This window comes from Crocuta crocuta, unplaced genomic scaffold, assembly GCF_008692635.1.
Source record: "Crocuta crocuta isolate KB4526 unplaced genomic scaffold, BGI_CrCroc_1.0 scaffold334, whole genome shotgun sequence".
Lineage (NCBI taxonomy): Eukaryota > Metazoa > Chordata > Mammalia > Carnivora > Hyaenidae > Crocuta > Crocuta crocuta.
In genome coordinates this window covers 5,374,430-5,396,106 of record NW_027533260.1, presented here as the reverse complement: position 1 = coordinate 5,396,106, position 21,677 = coordinate 5,374,430, and the positions used below count along the sequence as shown (strand labels likewise).

Below are 21,677 nucleotides of genomic sequence, written 5' to 3'. Positions count from 1 at the left end.
GGGCCCCCCGGCGGAGACCCAGCCCCAGAACCCACCGGCCCAGCCAGCCCCCAACGCCTGGCAAGTCATCAAAGGAGTGCTGTTCAGGTGAGCAGGTGGGGGTCAGCTTTGTTCATTGAAGAAAATGCAAATAAAAACAGAAAGAGGAAAAAAAAAAGCCACTGGGGATGAGAATTGGTAGTGATGCTTTTCTTTTTTTAATACAGCTAGAGGGTTTTTTTCATTGCGGTAAAATGAAATGATTGAGCCAGCCAGGTGCCCCTGAAATATACTATATGGAATTGCTAGGGCTGCTGTAACAAATAGCTCAGACTGGGGGCGAGGGGGTGTAAGCAACAGAAAGGTATTTCCTCACAGCTCTTGAGGCTGTAAGTCTGAGATCAAGGTGCCAGCCTGGCACAGGTTTCTTCCAGGGTCTGGCCCGTAGATGGCCATCCTCCGTGTGCCCGCGTGTCTGTGTCCTGGTCTCCTCTTCTTATAAGGACACCGGTCCTGTTGGATTGGGGTCTACCCCAGTGGCATCACTTTGCTTCCGTCAGCTCATTGAAGGCTGGACCTCCCGTACAGTCGCTGAGGGTGACCGTACTCAGGGCTAGAACTTCAACGTAGGAAGTGGGGGGCGGGGCCGCCGTTTAGCCACAGCAGCACATAAAATTTGCCAGTGCGCCACCAGGCAGCCTCCACCACCACGTCCTCTCCCCGGAGCGAACCTCTGTATCCGTTAAGCACGAACCCCCCTGTGTAACCACCCCTGGCACCCAGCATGTATACTTTCCGTCTCTCTGAACTTGACTGTTGCACCTAGCACATTGACGTGGGGTCATGCAGGCTGTGTCCCTCTGTGCCTGGCTGGTGGTGACCTTTTTATGTGTGCATTCATGTGGCCAGCTCCTGGGTGGTGGGAGCACAGGGCTTTCCTTCCGGAAACCTGGCCTGTGACTGAGGCCCTGGGGGGAGGCTGGGTGGAAGCAGGGAGATCCCCCTGGGGCTGAGTTCTGTGCCTGTCACCTAGACCTGGTGACAGCATCCCTTCTCTGCTCTGGGCCCTCTTTGCCCATCTGCAAACGTTTCTTTTTCTTTCGGAGGTATTGTAGCAAAATGTTTGAGAGACAGGCCAGGCATTTAGGCAGGCACTTTCTCTCCTTGTCAACTATAAGGAATTCCATGGCAGAGTTGTTTATTTAACTTGTTATTAAGGTTTACATATTTTTTTAATGTTTCTATTTATTTTTAAGAGGGGTGGGTGCGAGTGGGGCAGGGGCAGAGAGAGAGAGGGAGACACAGAATCTGAAGCAGCCTCCAGGCTCTGAGCTAGATGTCAGCACAGAGCCTGATGCGGGGCTCAAACTCGTGAACCGCAAGATCATGACCTGAGCCGAAGTTGGACGCTCAGCCAACTGAGCCTCCCAGGCACCCCCGTTGTTAAGATTTCATTTAAATTTGGGTTTGGTAACAGACGATGTAATACTAGTTTCAGGTGTACGATCTAGGGATTCCCAGCTTCATGCAACACCCAGAGCTCATGGAGTCAGGTGCACTCCTTAATCCCCATCACCCGTTTCCCTCTGCCCCACCCACCTCCCCATCAGTTTGTTTTCTAGAATTAAGACTCTTTCTTGGTTTATCTCTCTCTCTTTTTCCGCCTCTTTACTTGTTTGTTTTGTTTCTTAAATTCCACATACGAGTGAAACCTTACGGTATTTGCCCTTCTCTGACGTTCTTTGCTTAGCATTATGCTCTATAGCTCCACATCGCTGCAAATGGCAAGACTTGGTTCTTTTTTTATGTCTAGATAATATTCCGGCTATATGTATATATATCTCGCGTCTTCTTTATCCACTTACCTGTCGATGGGCACAGGGGCTGCTTCCCTAATTTGGCTATTGTAAATAATGCTGCTTTGAACATCGGGATGCACGTGTCCCTTTGAATTAGCATATTTGTGTTTGGGGGGTAGAAACTCACTAGCGCGGTTACTGGGAGGTAGGGCCGTCCGTGATGTTCTCCACAGCAGCTGCACCAGTGTGCGTTCCGCCAGCGGTGCACTGAGGGTTCCTGTCCCCACGTCCTCCCCTGGGCTAGTACGTCCTCACGTGCCTGTGGCCTGCTGCAAGGGAGCCTGGGAAGTGTGGTCTTTCTTCTGGGAGGCCGAGCGCCCTGTGGAAAGCTGGGGTTCTGTTCCTGGGGGGGGCGGGCGGAGAGGGTGGTCGGGCCGGTCAGCTGCTGGTGTCCCCCCGGCCGCCTTGCTCGGCTTCTCCTCCAAACTCGTTCTCAGTACGCGCTTCCTGTAGAAAGTAAATTCAGACAGCACAGATGGCCGAGAAAGAGGAAAGTGACACAGAAGCGCGTGAGGGCTGGTGGCCGGCCTGTAAACGCACGCCTGCGCTTTGCCTCAAGTGAGAGTGCGTGAAGATGCTCACAGACAGTTGTTCGAAAGAGAGAAAAATGGGGAGCAGCCAGCTTGTCCCGACTAGTGGATGGGCTGCTGAAACGGGGAGGGGGCGGGACCGTCCTCTTGTGCCCGCGCTTCCGCTCAGAGCACGGTTACCGGCGGCTCCCAGGTCCTGCGAGGTTGCCGTGAGGTCCGTGTGGACGGGGCCCTGGGAGCCGGCACCCGCTCAGAACCGGCTGGGGTGCTTTTGTGCCTGAGTGTTAAGAACTTAGGTCACATAAAGAGAAACAGCTTAAAAAAAAAGCTCACAATCTCAGACACAGTCACCAGTCACATTTTGGGGTGGGACAGGCCCGCCTGTCTGGTGGCCTCTGAGAATGTCACCCAGGATGCGGAGAGGCTGTGCAGGAAGGAAATTCCCCACCATTCCACCCAGACACCGGGGCGCCATCCGGCCTGTGCACCCAGGCTTCTGGCACCGTGGCCTCCGTTCTCTCCCCCGCTTCTCCGTTCCACTCTTCCCCGCCGGTCCGGTAAGGACCTCGAATTTTCTTACGGATCAGTTTCCTTTTTGCATGCTTCAAGCAGCTGTGAATAAAGATTATTTTTATCTTTCCCTTCACTTTTACATAAGAGTAGCCTATTTTCCCCAGTTCTGCACCTTGATTTTTTTCATTAACAACATATCTTAGATCTCTCCACATCAGTGCATAAGGCTGCTTCCTTCAGATAGACATTTTTAATACGGTCATAGCTTAGGCTCATTTCTGTCCTTAGAACCAGGCAGCACCAAACATTAGCTGGGGTGGGTGCCAGGAGACCATCGTCTGGAATTCTTTTTCTTTCTTTCTTTCTTTCTTCTTTTTTAATGTTTATTTATTTTTGAGAGACAGAGACAGAGATTGAGCAGGGGAGGGGCAGAGAGAGAGGGAGACACAGAATCCGAAGCAGGCTCCAGGCGCCTAGCCGTCGGCACAGAGCTGGATGCGGGGCTCGAACCCACAAATGGTGAGATCGTGACCTGAGCCGAAGTCGGACACTTAACTGACTGAGCCACCCAGGCGCCCCTCAACTGGGATTCTTAAGGTGGGGTTCAGGGTTCGCTTTCAGGGGTCCGTGAACTCTTCAAAGCTGTGAGCAGATTGCGCAAGAAGGGACTTTTTGGGGGAGAGTGGAGTCCAGGGTTCAGCGCATCTCCACTTTATGCCAATGGTTGCCCGGAGTGGGGGATGGGATGGGCACCGCGTGGGTAAGTGGACGGGGCGGAGAGTTTTCATTCTGTGTCTTTTCTTGTCCTTACCACTGTTCTGGACCCGTGAACGTAGGGTACCGATGTGGGTGGGAGAGGAGATGTGCCGTCTCTTTTAGTTGCTTCCTCCGCTAGGCTGCAAAGCGCCCAGTGCACGCCAGTCCCCTCCGGGCTGATCGTCGTAGGGCAGGGCTTCCTGGGCTGGGATGTGGGGACGGAGCTGTCTGAGAGGACCCACAAACCGAGGGTGTACAGGGACACACAGGTGCTCTTCCGGAGACTGGGGAACCCTACAACGCCGGTCCGGCCTGCTTCCGGGGGGACCCACAGCCCGGAGGGGCGGCGCTCCTGCAGAGCGCACGCTGAGCCAGGGCAGAGCTGCCTGGGGCGTCCCTGCTCCCGCACTCTCCCTCCACATGTTTACTAAAGTGGGAGCCTCTCCTGGAGGTGGAGGGCTCCCCAGAGACTGCTGGTTCCAGACCTTCCGCAGCCCTGTGCGTCAGGGACTTCGGAGGCCGCAGGTGGCCCAGCTGGGCCGTGACCCCTGAGACCCCAGACCCCAGGGCACCATAGCTGGTACAGGCAGAGACAGGCCCCTGTGCCCGACCGTACCCTTGCGTGGGGTTTGGGGCCCACCCACCATAGAATCCCCTCAGAGTAGTTTTCCATTCCGAAGAGTATTGTCTGCCTTTTTCTTGTGATGAGACTAATAACAGTAACACTTTTATTTTTTTTTAGTTTTTTTTAATGTCTTTTTTTTTAATGTTTTATTTATTTCTGAGAGAGAGACACACACAGCGTGATCAGGGGAGGGTCAGAGACAGAGGGAGACACCGAATCCAAAGAAGCTCCAGGCTCTGAGCTGTCAGCACAGAGCCCGATGTGGGGCTCGAACCCATGAACCGCAAGATCATGACCCGAATCGAAGTCAGATGCTTAACCGACGGAGCCACCTAGGTGCCCCAACAGTTAACACTTTTAAAGTACTTACCGGGCGTGTATCAGGCTTCGTTCTAGATGATGTCCATATAGCGTGAGTGTGCCTGCATACATACTTACAGACGTATACAGGTACAGGGCTATATGCATATGCATTGAATGTTATAAACAACCCTACCAGGTAGGAGGTATTATTATCCCTGCATTAACTGTTGAGGAGACAGGCTCAGAGAGGTTGAGGCTTGCCTGAGGTCACACAGTTGGTAAGATGCAGCGCTGGGCTTCAGGTCCAGGTATTGCAGACTAGAGGCTGAGCACTTAGCCTCTGCTGTATTGCTTTTCGTACCTGTAATTAATAAGTTCCTGTCATTTAATAATGACACAGTGGCAGGTGTCTGAGAGACCTGGGTTCACACAACTTTTTTACAAGTTGTTTATTTCTCTCTCACATATTATTCTGGACGTAGGCAGACCAGGATTCTGTCGTCTTCTGCAGCCCAGATTCCTTCCTACTTTCTGTTTCACCATCAATAGGTTTTGCCCCTTATCTGCATGGCCTAAAATGGCTGCTGAAGATCCAGCCATCACATCCATCTTCTAGGAGGGAAAAATAAATTTAGGAGGCATGTTCTTTCTCTTTAAGGACCCTCCTCCAGAGCGCAGCACAATCCGCGGTGTTTACATTTTATTGGCCAGGACTTCACCTTCTGTGCTTTGCTAGCTGTAAGCGAGGCTAGAATTATAGTCTTCATTTAGGAGTTCTCTCTTTGGAACAAAAGGGGAAGACAGATATTGGGAAACAGCTAGCAATCTGCTATAGTTTTGTTTGAGGCTTTTCTTTTGTTCATTAAAAGACNCTCTCTCTCTCTCTCTCTCTGTCAAAAATAAATAAACATTTTAAAAATTTTTCAAAAAGAAAAGACTAAAGAAGAAAGTAAAAATCACCTAAGGATAACCTTAGTTCATCATTACCATATTGGTAGCGATCCTTTTACTCATCGGTTCATATATTTATATGGGTTTTTTTTGTTTGTTTTTTTAAGTAGGCTGTTCTCCCAACATGAGGCTTGAACTCATAACCCTGAGATCAGGAGTCACACACTCCACAGACTGAGCCAGCCAGGCGCCCCTGGGTTTTTTATTCAGCATTTTTAAGGCAGTACTGTGTTTTGTGGCTTATTGTTTTGTCTTTGTACACCTCCCCCTACTCTCCCAAACCAGGAAATCTATGTGCAAGTCTGATGTGTATCATTTCATACCTTTTCTCTGTTTTTATTTCAATTTAAATGGGTTAAATAAATGGTTGGGGGGGGAGGGTTGGGGTGAGTGTGGTTTTGGTTGTGTTTTGTTTTGTTTTTTTGTTAAGTACACCCAATGTGGGGTTAGAGCTCACAGTCCTGAGATGAAGAGTTGCATGGTTTTCTTTTTTTATTAAAAAAAATTTTTTTTAATGTTTTATTTATTTCTGAGAGAGAGAGACACAGAGTGCGAGCAGGGGATGGTCAGAGAGAGAGGGAGACAGAATCCGAAGCAGGCTCCAGGCTCAGCTGTTAGCACGGAGCCAGACTTTGGGCTCGAACCCACGAACTGTGAGATCATGACCTGAGCTGAAGTCAGACGCTTAACCGACTGAGCCCCGCAGCCGCCCCTAGCCTTTCTCTTTTAATAGCACATCCTAGAAATACCTCCAAGTCAATTCTGACTCTTAAGACCATGTAATACTACGTTTATTCAGTTTTGTGAATTGAAAATGTGATGCTAGCGTATTTGTTTTAGGGTCATTTTGGTTTTGTTTCTATTTTTTCTATCATGTTACTGAATATGGTACTTCTTCCTCAGAGTAAACTCTGTTCCCCATGTGGGGCTCAAACTCATAACCCCAGGTCAAGAGTCACTTGCACTTCCGACTGAGCCAGCCAGGTACTCCCAGCATGGTATTTGTAAAGCCCTCTTGAGGCGCCTGGGTGGCTCAGTCGGTTTAGCGTCCAACTTTGGCTCAGGTAATGGTCTCATGGTTCGTGAGTTCCAGCCCCACATTGGGCTCTGTGCTAACAGCTCAGAGCCTGGAGCCTGCTTCGGATACTGTGTCTCCCTCTCTCTCTGCCCCTCCCCCACTTGTGCTTTCTCTCTCCATATCTTTGTTTCAAAAATAAATAAACATCAAAAAAAAAAATAAAGCTGTCTTGATACAAATATTTGAGGGTTTTTTGTAACAGAGTCTGAAACACTGGAGTTCAGTTCCGAACATCTCACAGTTATTTATAGGAATAAGTTCAGGTCTAGGAGGAACATACTTTCCCTCAGGAGGACGTGCGTTCCTTCCACTGGCTGCGGGGGGGGCGTCCACTGTCTAGGGTCTCCTTGCACCAGGTCCAGGTTCACGGCTCTGGCTGGTCTACCTGGGGGCTCCTGGGGAGGGCGGGGCCTCACCTGCCTCCTGGGTTCTGGGGGCGGTGCCCTGTGGCAGCCCTTGGCTAACGTTTCTGTTACCCAGCGGGACACCTAGCACGTGTCCTCAGACACAAAAAAAGCTTCTGGTACTCTTTCACTTGTTCTGTTTCTGGTCTTCCCTTCCGTTTCTGCCTGGTAAACCCATAGTCTTGTCCATTCTTCAGTGGTGTTAAGAAAACGTATTTATAGGGGCGCGCTCAGTCCATGGGACTCTTGAGCTCCGGGTCGTGGGTTCGAGCCCCACGTCAGGTGCCGATATTATTTAAAGGAATAAATAATTAAAACTTAAAAAAAAAGTATATATTTACATACATTTATGCATAAACTTGATCAAAAAAACATACGTAAGAGAACCACAAGCAGAGTATATCGTTGCTGTGTCAAGATACATAAATATGTATAGAAAACTAGCATCAACATTTTTTTTAAATGTTTTTTTAATTTATTTCTGAGACAGAGAGAGAGACAGCATGAGCAGGGGAGGGGCAGAGAGAGGGAGACACAGAATCCAAAACAGCCTCCAGGCTCTGAGACAGCTGTCAGCACAGAGCCCAACGCGGGCTCGAACCCACGAACTGCGAGATCATGACCTAGCCAAAGTCAGACGCTTAACCAACTGAGCCACCCAGGCGCCCCAGCATCGACATTTTCTTAGGGTCTTAACTTTTCCTAAGTTTTTCCAGGTTGTTTCCGACCGCAGCATTGGCCTGAATGGCCTAGCCCGACATTACTAACAGTTGGGACCAACCCTTTCCTCACTGTCTGCTTCTTAAGTCTTCAGTTGATCTGAGGTTCTAAAATGTGGCCCTCAAAGTGCTGTGCCTCTAAATGCCGAGATTTCAGATCCTTAGGGTTCTGTCGCTCTGGGGGTCCCAGGGGCCTGGCGCGTTAGGTTTCCTAGGTCTGAGATTAGCAGGTCCAGGCCCCTGCAGCCCTGTGGCCACTGGGGCCTGTGGGGAATGTGGGCAGCACCCCAGATACGGCCTCTGGGGGCACCTCGTCTTCTCAGCGGCCCAGGGACTGCCTTCTGAGGGGCCCACCCCGTCCCCTGCTCGGTCACCAGCCCCGGGTCAGGCGCCAGCGTGAGCTGAGTCAGGAGGCGGGCAGGCGGGCTCATGTCGCAGCGAGAAGGCCCGGGACTCACCAGCTGCCCTGCTTGTCCCCGCAGGATCTTCATCATCTGGGTCATCAGCAGCTGGTTCCGCCGAGGGCCGGCCCCTCAGGACCAGGCGGGCCCCGGAGGAGCCCCACGCGTCGCCAGCCGCAACCTGTTCCCCAAAGACACTTTAATGGTAACCGCTGGCCGGGAGGCTGGACTCGGGGGAGGACGGCGTGGGGGAGGCTGTGAGGGTGCGACGTGGGCGGTGGGGGCACCGTCGGCCGCGCGCGGGCTCAGGGGACTCCGGGTCCATCCTCGGCCGTGAGCCCTGCGTCGGTCTAGCGACACCCTGAAGGGAAAGGTGAATTCTGGTTTTGTGGGCAAGACTGACATCGCAGGTTTCACTCAGTTGTTCACAAGCCAATGTAACAGGACCCTTATGTATTTTATTTCGAAAGTACGTTCAGGTTTTAAAAGTTGCAAAGAGAGGTGGACGGGAAGGCAAGAAACGGGAGGGAGAGAGTGGGGAGCCCGTCGCAGGGGGACGAGGGACACGTGTGCCGTCCTGCAGGATCGCGGGTGGCCGGGCCTCGGGGGCACCCGCAGCCAGTGCTCAGACCCCGGGCACCGAGGCTCCTGCCGCTCTCGGATCCCCCCCGACTGCACAGAATTCTAGTTGGTGGGTGCCCGCTGCTCAGAGGCGCTTAGCGGTGGGCTCGGGGGCTCTGGACAAGGGTGGCCACAGGGACTTGCGGAGGGAGGGCTGTCCCCGCCGGCCTTCTCCACTTCCCGGCGCTCCCAGGAACCAGCTCACCCTCTTGCGGCTCTTGACCATGCTAAACTCCCACCAGGAGGGCTGTAAGAGACTGAGAAGGGAGAAGAGAACTCCGGGAGCCTTTNAGGGGGGCTCAGACCCACTCTGCCTCTGGCCAGCTGAGCCAGTCAGGCGCCGACCTCAGGTTCTAGTTGTCAGGCTGGCTGTTCTTCGGTTGTTTCTTGCTCATGGACGCCACAGGCTCAGACCAGGATAGGTGTGGGGGGTGGGTGAGGAAAGAAAACATTCTAGCAGCTGCCATTCTTCCCCTGCCCCCTTTCCACTCCCTCCACCACACTGTGGACATGAGTGCGCCGATCGCTGCCACCACTCTCCGTTGGCTCCCTATCCCTCGGCCTTTGGAGGGTCGGTGGCCGCCCTGAGTCATCTCCCCCCTCCCCCCGCCCCGCTCTCCCCCCAGAATCTGCACGTGTACATCTCTGAGCACGAGCACTTCACAGACTTCAATGCCACGTCCGCGCTCTTCTGGGAGCAGCACGACCTTGTGTACGGTGACTGGACCAGCGGCGAGAACGCAGACGGCTGCTACGAGCACTTTGCCGAGCTCGACATCCCGCAGGTGGGGGCAGCTCCTGGTTCCCGCCGGCTCCCGGTCCCCCAAGAGCAAGTGCCAGCTTCAGGCCTGGCGCTGCCCTCTGTTCTCACGCCATGTGACCACCGGGGGGCCCTCGAGGTCTCCGGACCTTTGCCTCCCCTTCTGACAAACGTGGGTGGGGTTGAAATTGGCCTGGGATCCTCCCAGCCACCTCCAGGGTTGTGTAACCTGTGTTGTAGGCCAGTGAGGGGTTTGTAACCCACCGCGGAGGTGGGTCAGGCAGCCGGGTTAGGAAGGAGCAGCTACTACGGGTTGAGCGCCTACTGTGCGTAGGGGACCAGGCCGGGCTGACTGGCACGAGCCTTCCTGCCCCTCGTGAAGCGGCAGCTGTCGTCCCCATTTGACTAACCAATAAGGAAGCTGAGGTGCAGAGAGCTTAGGTGACTCACAAGGTCAGACGGCTTGTGAGTGATTCGCGCTCAGGCTTTACAGCTCTGGACTCCGGCAGGCCCGGGTCCGATCCTGTCTCCTCCAGGAAGCCTTCCTTGATGCTCAGTTGGCCCTCTCTGGACTTCTGCATCCAAGCCTGCCCGCTCTGGGTTGTCCCTACCAGACCTGGGCTGGTCACCGCTGTGTCCCCAGCTCCGTGCAGCGTGGGGCTGGTACCTCAGTGCATACATGCCTCAGTGGAAGTAGTGGATCAGTGGGCCAGTGGGTGTGCATGTCTCTGGGGCTGCCCTCTCTTTCATTTCTCCCCAGCGGGTCTTCTCCTCACCCCTAGGTGGGTGGGGGGTGATGCCCACTCTGGCTGGGTGCCTGTAGGTAAGGGTGGGCGCAGTCCTTCTGAGGTGGGTAGGGTAGCTGTGTGGAAGTGCGACTCCACCCGGACCTCCGGCCCAGCCCACTCCTCGCCGTGAGGTCCCGGCAAGGCCGAGAGGCCGGGTGGTGAGAGGTGCTCCCAAGCATCCAGTCTAACCCCCCTTCCCAGCTTTGGGGTGGGATGGAGCTCGCTCGTGCCTGATTTTGAGTTATTCCTTGCATTGCGCACTCAGGGCCGCGGGGGAAGCACCGAGTTTGGTCCAGAGCAGGTGTGGGGGAAGCCTGGCCGGAGCCTTCCCTGGGGTTCCCATGGGAAAAGCAAGGCGGGCAAGGGGAACCGCTTAGGCTGGGATGTCGGTGGGCCCTGGGCCAGAGGGGTGGGCCCTAGCTGCGCAGGCTCTGGGTGATTCGGGACAGCTTGCTGGGTGACATAAGGCTGACCAGGGGAGTGGGTGGGGGTGGGGTTTGGATCATCTGGTTCGATAAGGAAAGACATGTTCCAGAGCAGGTGAGTCGTTTGTCTCTAGGAATTAGAGGGGAGGTCCCTGGGCGGGGCGGCCTCTCCCCAGCCAGGGGAGACACCCCCCTCCAAGGTGATAAAACAATAAAAACACACAAGACATAATTAACACAGAAGTGGGCTTAAAAGGCAGGGAAGTGAGAGGGACACGGGGGTGGCCAAGTTGATCCAAGTTCTGCGTGAAGAGCAGGCAGAGGCCTCACATCGTCCTTGGCTGCCCACCTGGGCCTCAGGCAAATGGCCACCCTCCTGGGTTTCCTCATCTGTATCAGGTGGGAGTGAGGGTAGTCCCCTTCCTGGGGAGATAGTAGGTGACAGACACGGACAGAGAGCTGGGGACACAGACGGTGACAGGCAGAGACAGGAGCCCACAGACTAGGTTCAGATGCCCTTACTCACCACATGTCATGTAACCCTCTGTGTGAGGCCCACTTGCCTCATCTGGAAAATGGGGCCAATAACACCACCCACTGCGTCAGGTACACGGGGGTCACTTGTACATACATGACTTGGACGTTACCATTTCAAGTGCCAGAAGTGGGCTCCCAGCCTCCTTGTTTTGCTGCTGAATAGGCTGAAACTGCTGGTGTTCAGTGAGCTGCCCCTCCTTGTGCCCGAGTGGCCGCGCCAGGGGTCCTTGGGTCACTTTCACGCTGCCAGAGGCTCAAGGATGACCATCTGCGTTGTGTGGCCGGGTGCTGAGGCCCCGGCAGCCGGAGCCTGGGGGCACAAAGCCAGGGTGTGCTCGAGCCGGGTCTCAGATCGGAGCTCGGCCACGCTGGCCCCGAATGGAACTGGGCCCGGGCGCCGCGAGGGGCTTTAGCGTTTCCGTTTCCCCTGTCGGCCTGCCTCACAGAGCGTCCAGCAGAATGGCTCCATCTACATCCACGTCTACTTCACCAAGAGCGGCTTCCACCCGGACCCCCGGCAGAAGGCCCTCTACCGCCGGCTCGCCACCGTCCACATGTCACGGAGTAAGCACCCCCGCTGTGCGGCCGGCCCCCAGGGCGGGCAGGGACCCGGGCCCCAGGAGGCTGGGATCAGCAGGCCAGAGGACTCAGAGCAGGCAGAGAAGGGACTTGTGAAGCTCAGGGGACAGGCTTCCTCGAAGGGGGAAGGTGGGGCTGGCTGTGTGCATGGCCAGGCCTGGTGGGAGCAGACGCTCTAGAATGGTCTGTGAGCGAGCAGCAGCAGGAGTGAGGAGGGGAAACCGGGAGGACGTCTGGGGCTCGTCTCCCGCGTGACGTCTGTAACTGCGCCGATGGGCCTTGCACAGATTGCCCCCTTCGGGGGGCCCGTGGCAGGTGCCTGGCTCCCAGGCAGCCCGTCAGGGTGTTCCCGGGTCAGTGGGCTGGGTGGGCCTCGCAGCCGGATGAGGCCCCCCGTTCTCAGGGGGCCGGTCAGGAGACTCCCAACTCGGTGGACAAAACCCAGGGGCTCCGGGTGACCCCGAGAAGCCCTGGGTGAGGGTGGGCCGCTTGGTACTTCCAGCCGTGTCGGACAGCGCCCGGGGCTTTTCTCCGCCTGCGGCTCCGTCTTACATTTCAGCTCCTCTTGCGCGCACGCAGGTTAAAGTCCAAGTAATTCAACAAGACGTTGCAAGTCCTGTCTCCTGTTCACCTCTCCCCTTGCCCGTCTGCACTCCCTGCAGCCCACTGCTTTCGAGCTCCGGGAGCCGTTTCTCAGCTGCTTAACCTCCAAAGTTCCCAGTAACCGGGCCATGCCGCAGTTTCTTGGTTTTTCAATTTTAGACATGTTTTTCTTTGCTTCCTGCTCTGGAAGAGAAAACCCTAATAGGGGAGCAAGATGTTGATTACATTAACATTCAGTGTTTAGGCGCTTTTGACGGCGTGGCTTATTTGCATCCAAGTCACGTGGTGAACACGGTTCTTTTCCTTCCCGTCCAACTTCCCATTTTGCAGGAGCTTAATCGTGGTTGGCGTCTTTTTGCTCCCTCTTTGTGTCTTTGTCTTGGAGTCTAGTGTCCCCCTATGGGCAGCCCTGTAGGGGTCTCTCACCGTACGTGGGTTTCAGCAGATCTGGAAACTCTGGCTCCCTCAGAAGCTTCTCGGTGCCCTCTTGCGAGTCTTGTGTGTGCCCGCCTGCCTCGCTTTTATTTCATGGCGCCTGGGGATTGAGTTCAGATGCCTCCTGCTTTTTCTGCGTGGGGCGCTGGGAGATGGCTTCATCTCACATGGATTAGGTCTTTCCTAATTTGGGGGGGGCGTATAAAAATGTCCCAAAGGCTGATCTCATTTTGTCATTGTCATCTGTACTGGACAAAACAAAAAGTCAGTGACCCTATATCAGTCTCCAAAACTGAGTTGCACGAGTCCCCTCGGGTGTGCTGAGCTCCGCGGCGTGTGTGTCTCCGAGCGTGACCTGTGCGTCTGCTAGCGGGATCTGGTACAGGTAGAGATGCGCGGAGGGAGCATGGCTTGCGTGGGCAGACTCCACAGGTGTGGCCCTCTGCGTGGGGTTTGTGGGCAGCGCCGGGTTAGATGCGCCGGACACGTCGGAGGCTGCCTTGGACGTGGCCCAGGAAGGGGGTGGCTTGCTTGCCTCCCATTTGCCCCCGACCAACGCCAGTGTTATTTTCTGGGGTTTTGCCTTTTGGTGAAATGAGATCTGTATCAAGGTGTGGCTAAAGCTGTGTTCGTGGTCAGTGCGGTATACGTGTTGGCGTGGTCTGCAAAATGGCATCCGTGGCCCGTGGACCTGAAGAGCCCACCAGGATCCTCCAGGCCTCCCTCCCTTGGAGCAGGGACTTGGAGGGACTCGGAGCTGGCCACATGTCAAGTCCAGGGGGACGAACGGAGTGTGGGATTGGAGAAGTCCCTCTCTCTGTCCCCAGAGGGCCGGTAGTTAGGGCAGAGAGGAGCACGGTGTCACAGAGCTAACGGCAGTCACGCAGGTCTCTGCTTCCTAGTGGCTGCTTAGTGTTAGTAATAATCTTATTGAGATCAGCGTGTTGTCATTTCAACGTGGAATGTTGAGTAGAGAAATTTCGCGAGGTATCTTCTTTACCTTAGGTTTGTGGGTTGTTTTGTGGGGTTTTTTTGATGTTTTTATTCTTGAGAGAGAGACAGAGCTCACATGGGGGAGGGGCAGAGAGAGAGAGGGAGACGCAGAATCCGAAGCAGGCTCTAGGCTCTGAACTATCAGCACAGAGCCCGATGCAGGGCTCGAACTTGTGAACTGTGAGATCACAACCTTGAGCTGAAGTGGGAAGCTCAACCGAGCCCTCCAGGCGCCCCGCCTTAAGAAACCTAGTGTGTGTTATGCACTCACAACGGACCTCGGCCTGGCCCAGCCACGTTGTCAGTGTCGCAGCCTCCTGTGACCAGTGACTGTACTGGCTGGTGCAGTTCCAGGAGCTGGAACGCCGAGAAAAGGGGACTCTGTCCCCCACAGAAGCCAGGCTCATCTCATGTTATCGTTACCTGCATGCCACCAAGTCACAGAGCATTCACCACCTGAGCTGAAGCCTCTCCCTCTGGACCTGGGCAGGGCCCAGCTCCTCCCTTTCTGGACAGCCTCTCCCTATACCCTGCATGGCCACAGGGCAGGGCATGTCTGCCTGGAAGGTTCCCCGAAGGAGGCCCACCCCCAGGTGTTTCCTGCTCTCCCTGGACTTGGAGGCAAGGTCTCCAGTGAATGGACGTGGCAGAAGTGGGGGGGTGATGTTGACCTTAACAAGGGCTCTGTGCTGACTGCCAGCTCAGAGCCTGGAGCCTATTTCAGAGTCTGTATCTCCCTCTCTCTCTGACCCTCCCCTGCTCACGTTGTCTCTCTCTCTCTCTCTCCCAGAAATAAATAAAAATATTTAAAAAAAACAAAAAACAAAAACAAGAAGAGCAGCAGGCCCTGGGCTGAATCCAAAAGTCCCGAGCCCGGGCTCTGAGTGGGTGAGCGGGGTCCGGGCCCTGTGGTTCGTGTTAACATGACCAGCAGGGACTCTAGAGCAGGGAGCCACAGGGGTCCTGCCAGGAAGCGGTGGTGCTTTGAACCCTGTTCTGCAGAGGAGGGACTGAAGCCCGTGGAGGTGACGGAGCTTGCCGAGGTCCTTCAGGAAGACAGAGCTGGGATGTGACCCCAGAGCCCCCGTTCTCGGCCCGCTCCCTTTGCCATTTCCCCGTCTGTCCCTGGTCCTTGGGGGCAGGAGGCAGAAGTCACGGGAGGGGCAGGTTGCCGTCAGTCCTCACACGAGGAAGAGCTGAAAAGTACCAGGCCAGGGTGGAGGAGGGGAGACGGGGTGCGAGCAGGCACTGGCCTCCTCTTCCGGGCAGGGCGGCAGGGAGGCTGGAGCAAACCTGGCCTCTGCAGGAGGAGGTGAGGTCCACTCCCTGCTGGGGAGTCACAGCCCCTACGCATCTCTCACACTGGAGGCTCTGGGCCCCCCACCCAGAACTGCCCACGGCCTCCCTGTGTGTGTTGCCAGTTCCACTAGTTGTCACTCCTGGGGTTTGCAGACCGGACCAGGCAGCAGACGGGGAGGCGAACGTGGGGCCGGGATAACCAGTGGAGGAGACGGAAGTGGCGAGGGGGTGGCCGGATGGCCTCTCGTGGTGGGGGTTGGGGGGGGCCGCGTGGAAGGGGGCATGTAACCAGGGACCTGAAGGGTATGGAGGAGCCAGCCGGGACGGTTCCAGCCACAGGGGACGCATGCCGGGGAGTCGGAGCAGCGCCTCCAAAGGTCCGGGGTTGCGAGGCGGGTATGAGGAGCGAGAGGGCGAAGGCCAGAGGTCAGTGACGCTGCGGTGAGCGTGGCGGGCGCCCCGCTGCAGGAGCAGGAGGCTTCTGAGGTTCTGGCGCAGCCGGATGCGAGCTGATGCTTGGTTCACAAGGGTCTCTGGTTGCCTTGTGGAGAGAAGGTCATGGGGGCAAGAGCGGCCACCAGGAGGCCGGTGAGGACCGTGGCTGGCCGGGAGGAGCAGGTGGCCTGGGGTGGGAGGAGGGGCAGGATGTGAGATGCGAGCTGGGGGGCGGCCGATGGAGCTGACTAGCGGATTCTGGAGAAGGGGCTGCAGGTCTCGCCTGGGGCAGTTCAGCAGACGTTGGCGTTGGCGGCGGGGCGGGGCCAGGCGATGGGGTGTGAGCGCAGCCGAGGCTCTCCAGCCACTGTTCCTGTCCCTTGCGGGCTGGAGGCCAGCGAGCGGCTGTTGGGGGGCACAGGTCTGGTATCCGGTGCCAGTAGGCCTCGTGTCCGCCCCCTTTCCTCTGCCTCCCCTCCCCCAACAGTGATCAACAAGTACAAGCGCCGGCGATTTCAGAAAACCAAGAACCTGTTGACGGGAGAGACAGAAGCTGATCCAGAAATGATCAAGGTAAACTCGAGCACAGCCATCAGACCTTGGGGGGCGTCTGGCCCTTCACAGCCCAGCCGCCAGGACCCATGGGTTCCCCTCTGGCCCTCCCACTGAGCTGCTGCGGGGGCTTGGTCGGGCCGCATCACCTCTCTGTGCCTCAGTTTCTTCTCAGGAAACTGGGTGAGGAACCCGAGCTCCCTCATAGGCAAGCACGTAGCAGCCAGCACCTGCGGAGCAAACACTCTTTACACAGAACACAAACAGCCTCATGTGCTTCCCACCAGCCCCGTCGGGGTTGGGGGGGTCCTGTCCCTGCTCCCGTGTTCAGAGCAGGAGATGTGTCCGGAGTGTCACAGCCAGGCCCCAGCAGGGCCCGGATTCAAGCCTGAGCAGCCAGGCTCCAGAGCCTGGGCTCAGCCTGGCACAGAGTGGGCACCTGATGATGTGACCCTGGAGGGAATTCTCCCCAGCAGGCTTGGGGTTCCGGGGGTGTTAACCCACTATGGGCACCAAGAGACTTCCCTTCTGCACAGGCCGGTCCCTGGTGGGAGGGCTGGTCCACAAGGATGAAGGCTGCGTGTGGGTGACACGTCCCTCCTGTCATGAGGCCAGGCTTTGCAGCCTGGCACATGACCCCATCCACATCCTCGGGCCTGGGTCTCCTGCTCTGTTAGGTGGCTGGGGGGAGGGGGGGATTGTCTGTAAAGGCCAGCTTGGGGACCCTCCAGGGCGAGTCATTGGCTGGCAGTCACCACGATGGCTGCTGCTCTGCTGTCTCACGTGTCACGGGGGCCCTCAGGAGGAAGCAGGCAGGTGCTTCTGGGGCCTGCCTCTCCCAACCCTGCCTCACCCCGTCTCCCCTCAGAGGGCCGAGGACTATGGGCCCGTGGAGGTGATCTCCCACTGGCACCCCAACATCACCATCAACATCGTGGACGACCACACGCCGTGGGTGAAGGGCAGCGTGCCCCCTCCTCTGGACCAGTGTGAGCCCCCACGCGCCTCGGGCCCTCTCCCAGGCTGCTTCCTTGCCCCACTCCCTAAGAGTCCGGGGCCCCAGCACCCCCAGCGCTCCCCTTTCTTTTCTCTCCGTCCTGTGCCTCCTGGTGCCCCCAGCACTGACCACCTGTGTGCCACAACCTGTCCCCTGGCAAGTCGCATCGAGCCCAGGAGCTGGGGGACCCAGCTTTTGAGGAGGGAATGGCATCGCCTAAAAACCCAGATTTCGGACTTCTTTCACAAAGCCGATACGTGGGAGTCATGGGCGGCCGTGGGCTGGAGCTGAGCCGTAGCTGTCCCGTTCAGGCGCGGCCCACCCCGCCCTGTCTGCCCCATCCCCTCCACTGAGGCCACGCAGCCCTTTGGCTCCTCGGGGCGTAGCCGAAAAGCATCCCCTGTCAGAGGGGCCCCGTCAGGTCCTTGTAGACACCTGAGCTTGCCGCCTTTGTTCTTGGAGGTCCCGGGGTGGGGGGGAGGGTCTCCCCACCCTCTGGGGTGCCGCCGGCCTCCAGCCCGGGCTGAGCGGCGCCCCTGCCCCACGTGCCCACAGACGTGAAGTTTGACGCCGTGAGCGGTGACTACTACCCCATCATCTACTTCAACGACTACTGGAACCTGCAGAAGGACTACTACCCCATCAACGAGAGCCTGGCCAGCCTGCCGCTCCGCGTCTCCTTCTGCCCGCTCTCGCTCTGGCGCTGGCAGCTCTACGCCGCCCAGAGCACCAAGTCGCCCTGGAACTTCCTGGGCGACGAGCTGTATGAGCAGTCGGATGAGGAGCAGGACTCGGTGAAGGTGAGCAGGGACTGGGGGAGGGGGGGGCTTGCCAGCACTCTCCCAGGCTGCGGGAGGGGAAGGGGGGGGAGGTGGTGGCCTGGGGACATCCTGCCCAGGCCCCCTGCCCAGGCTCCCCCTCCTGCGGCAGGCCCCTGCTGGCATGGGGGGGTCCCATCTCCAGGGCTTCTGTGGACTCGTCACGGCTTTTCTGTCGGCTCGGCCGGGCCTTCTGGGTCTGGACCTGCGTTCCCCTGCCCCTCCCGTCTGCCACAGCCTGTGTCCCCTTGTCCCTGAGCTCCAACTCCGTGACTCTTCCTCTTGTCATGTCCTTGAACATCTCCTGTCGTTCCACCTTTCTCCTGCCTGTGTCCATGACCTGGAGTCTCAGCGGCGCCTCCCTGGGCTTGTCTTTGGTGTTGAGTTTCTGGTCCTCACCCCAACTGTCCCTTCATGTGTCTTGGTCACTCTGCCTCACCCCATTGCTGTCTCTCCACACCCCTCCATCGGTAAAGCACTTGCTTGTCTTCCGTGCCCACCTGCCCGTCCTGACCCACTGACCCACTCTCCTGCCGGCCAGTGTCCTGCTCTGGGGCAGTCCCCGGGCTCCAGTCGCCTGGGGCCCAGGGGAAGGGCAGCGGGGCTGGCTGATGACTGTGCTGCAGCAGTCACCCCGGGCAAGGGCGCAACAGGGCTCACCGGCACCTCCCCCACCCCCAGGTTGCCCTCCTGGAGACCAACCCCTACCTGCTGGCGCTCACCATCGTCGTGTCCATTGTCCACAGTGTCTTTGAGTTCCTGGCCTTCAAGAACGGTAGGGTCGGGACCCTGGGGCAGATGAGAGGCCATAGGGGCTGGGGATAGGAGGGTGTGTGGTGGGGGCGAGGGCCTGGCCCCCCTTCTCATCCTCCGTAGGTTCTCCCTCTGCGTAGGGTCTCTACGTGGAGACCCACTCTCCAGAGGCCCGAGGAGCTGGGGGAGTAACAGCCCCAAAACTCCCAGCCCAGAAACCCCCATCCAGCGGGTGTGGCACCGGGGAAGGAGCTGGCCTGCTGTACTGGGAGAAGCCAGGACCTCACGGCTGGAGGGCTGGGGAACTCCGGGGCCGGGAGCAGGGAAGCCCCAGGGCTGCTCCTGCAGCCCTGCACAGCGCTCTTCACTGGGGGAGGCCCCTCAAGGCTGCGTGGATGGGACCCACCTCAGTGGGAAGGCAGCAGCCCTGTCCCCAGAAGGCCCCTAGGTTCCAAAGGCCAGCAAAGCTGATGGCCAGCATTTCAAGGAAGACTGGCCAGGTGCCAGGCACCGTTCTTAGTGCCCTCACTGGTCAGCTTGCCGAGTCCCCGCGGCCCCAGCCCCACCAGGAAGCCTGTGGTTACCTCTGTGCTTAGGGGTGAGGAAGTAGGCGCTCAGAGAGGCTAGGTAACTTGCCCGTAACCATACAGCTGCCACATGACAGGGCCAGGGTTTGGACCTGGGCAGCAGCTCGGGCATCTGCTTCGTCCTCTAAGCCCTGTGGGCCCCTTCTTCCTTACCTCGAGAGCCGCAGTCGAAGGGGGTGGGGCTGCTGCCCACAGCTTGCCCAAGCACTAGTCATGGGTATTAGCATCATTGAGACGGTACTGCCATGGCTGAGAGTTACCTTCTAGAAGTTTCTAACCTCTAAATTGGACAGTAGGTGGTGGCAACCACTGGTAGCTGTGCCTGGGCACACCCTGGCTCGCAGACTTCCTGCTGCTAGGGTCCCTCCTCCTCCTGAGAGATGAGGACACAGAGGGCATGGTCACTTGTCTGAGGTCACTCATCAGGGGCGTGGGCACCTTTACTCCTCTTTGTGCTCATCGCCTCCCTGGTCTGAGGCGGAACCAGATCCACCCGCCTCCAACAGGCCCCATCTCCGGACCCACTCTTCCTGGTCAGGCCTGGGGGGTTCTGTGAGTGTCCCCCACATCTGATGGGAACCAGGCGAACATGCTGGAGCTCTGGAACCGGAACCCGAGCAGGGTGGCCAGCCTAGCATGCCAATGCGGAGCCAGCCAGCCCCGTGTGGGTCTGGGCCTGGCTCTGCTTCTGTAGGACGGGCACTGTGGCAGGTCGGCTTCCTGTGGCCGGTTGGGGGGAAGGGGGAGGGCCTGCTCTTACCCACTGCGGCCCATGGGAGGCCAGGGCCCAGGGAGGGCCGGCCTGGCCCTGTGGGTGGAGTCCACCAGGGGCACTCAAAGGAGCTGTGGTTGGAGACCAGGGCCCAGGCCAGGCCCTGTCTACCCCTAGGCGTGTCTCAGGTCCCCCAGGGTTTCAGGGTGTTGGGCTGGAGAAGCCCGTCTTGAAGTGTCCCAGAGCTTCCTGCCCAGGGGACGCAGCATGGCACCAGGGTGGACAGCCTAGGTCTGGTGTCCTGCAGACCCAGCTTCCGCCCAGATTTGGCCAGGCTGGGCTGAGTGGCCTGAGGACTGTGGCTGCCCCGGCCAGCCTCAGCACCTGGCACGCAGCAGTGGCCACCATCACCGTGGGACTGTGCCCTGGGGGGGGGGGTTGCTGCTGTAAGGGCCACAGAGGTCCTGCCTGTTGGCCACTGCGGCAGAGACTTGATGGGAGCGAAGGGTGGTGTGCACCCCTCCCCGCAGCAGAGCCGGCGCCGCTCCGGCACGTCGGGGGTCTGGGGGTGGGGCCCGAGGGAGCTGCAGGAGGCCTCCGAGCCTGCGCCCCCTCTCTGCTTCCCCCCACCTCTCCTGCACAGACATCCAGTTTTGGAACAGCCGGCAGTCTCTGGAGGGCCTGTCGGTGCGCTCCGTCTTCTTCGGCGTTTTCCAGTCTTTCGTGGTCCTTCTCTACATCCTGGACAACGAGACCAACTTCGTGGTCCAGGTCAGCGTCTTCATCGGGGTCCTCATCGACCTCTGGAAGATCACCAAGGTCATGGACGTCCGGGTAAGGCTGGGCCACTGCGCTGTTCTGGGGGCCAGCGGGACTGGGGAGGGCGGTTGTCTGCGCCGGCCGGACCCTGGAGCTGGCCCCTGGGGGTTTCCCGGAGACTGTGCACTCCCAGGACCAAGGGGATTTTTGCACCAGGGGATTTTCTGGGTCACACGTGGGACAGGGGAACTGGGAACAGTGAGGGAGGGTGGGGGTGGGGGCCAGCGTGGCAGCTGACCACGACCTCCCTCCCCGTCTGCAGCTGGACCGGGAGCACAAGGTGGCGGGACTCTTCCCCCGCCCAACCTTCAAAGACAAGTCCACGTATATCGAGTCCTCTACCAAAGTGTATGACGACGTGAGTGTCCTCCACCGTGGGCCCCGGGGAGGGTCTCCAAGCACCCACATGCCCCGGGGGGGGGTCCGGAGACGGGCAACGGCTGGGGGGCTCAGGCCTCTGCCTGCCAGCTGTCGGGGCCCTTCTTTATGTCCCGTGTCCCACCCTGCGGTGTTCCGAGGCCGCCATGCATACTTCCCATCCGAGTCCAGAGTTCCCAGGGCCGCCTGGAAATTCCCCCCGCCTGGCCTGCCTGTCCAGGTGTGGGCGGGTGAGGGTGGGGAGCCGGAGCCAGCCCTGCCCTGTGTCCGCAGATGGCCTTCCGGTACCTGTCATGGATCCTCTTCCCGCTCCTGGGCTGCTATGCCGTCTATAGCCTCCTGTACCTGGAGCACAAGGGCTGGTACTCGTGGGTGCTCAGCATGCTCTATGGCTTCCTGCTGACTTTCGGTGAGCGCCCCGCCCTCTCAGCGCCCCCCGTCCAGGGTGGTGGGACTCCTCCCCCCAAA

At 58.0% G+C, this 21,677-nt stretch overlaps 1 protein-coding gene across 1 annotated transcript in view; it reads left to right on the top strand.

The window, feature by feature from the left end:
- The window catches only part of CLPTM1 (CLPTM1 regulator of GABA type A receptor forward trafficking), a 22,818-nt gene that overhangs the window by 142 nt on the left and 999 nt on the right, over positions 1 to 21,677 (top strand). Inside the window, exons 2-12 of the mRNA XM_077747215.1 lie at positions 10 to 87; positions 8,200 to 8,323; positions 9,366 to 9,524; positions 11,696 to 11,813; positions 16,081 to 16,166; positions 17,014 to 17,134; positions 17,698 to 17,942; positions 18,642 to 18,735; positions 20,656 to 20,846; positions 21,094 to 21,189; positions 21,483 to 21,618. Of these exons, the coding sequence (XP_077603341.1) occupies positions 10 to 87; positions 8,200 to 8,323; positions 9,366 to 9,524; positions 11,696 to 11,813; positions 16,081 to 16,166; positions 17,014 to 17,134; positions 17,698 to 17,942; positions 18,642 to 18,735; positions 20,656 to 20,846; positions 21,094 to 21,189; positions 21,483 to 21,618 (1,448 nt within the window). The remainder of the gene's footprint in view (positions 1 to 9; positions 88 to 8,199; positions 8,324 to 9,365; positions 9,525 to 11,695; positions 11,814 to 16,080; positions 16,167 to 17,013; positions 17,135 to 17,697; positions 17,943 to 18,641; positions 18,736 to 20,655; positions 20,847 to 21,093; positions 21,190 to 21,482; positions 21,619 to 21,677) is intronic.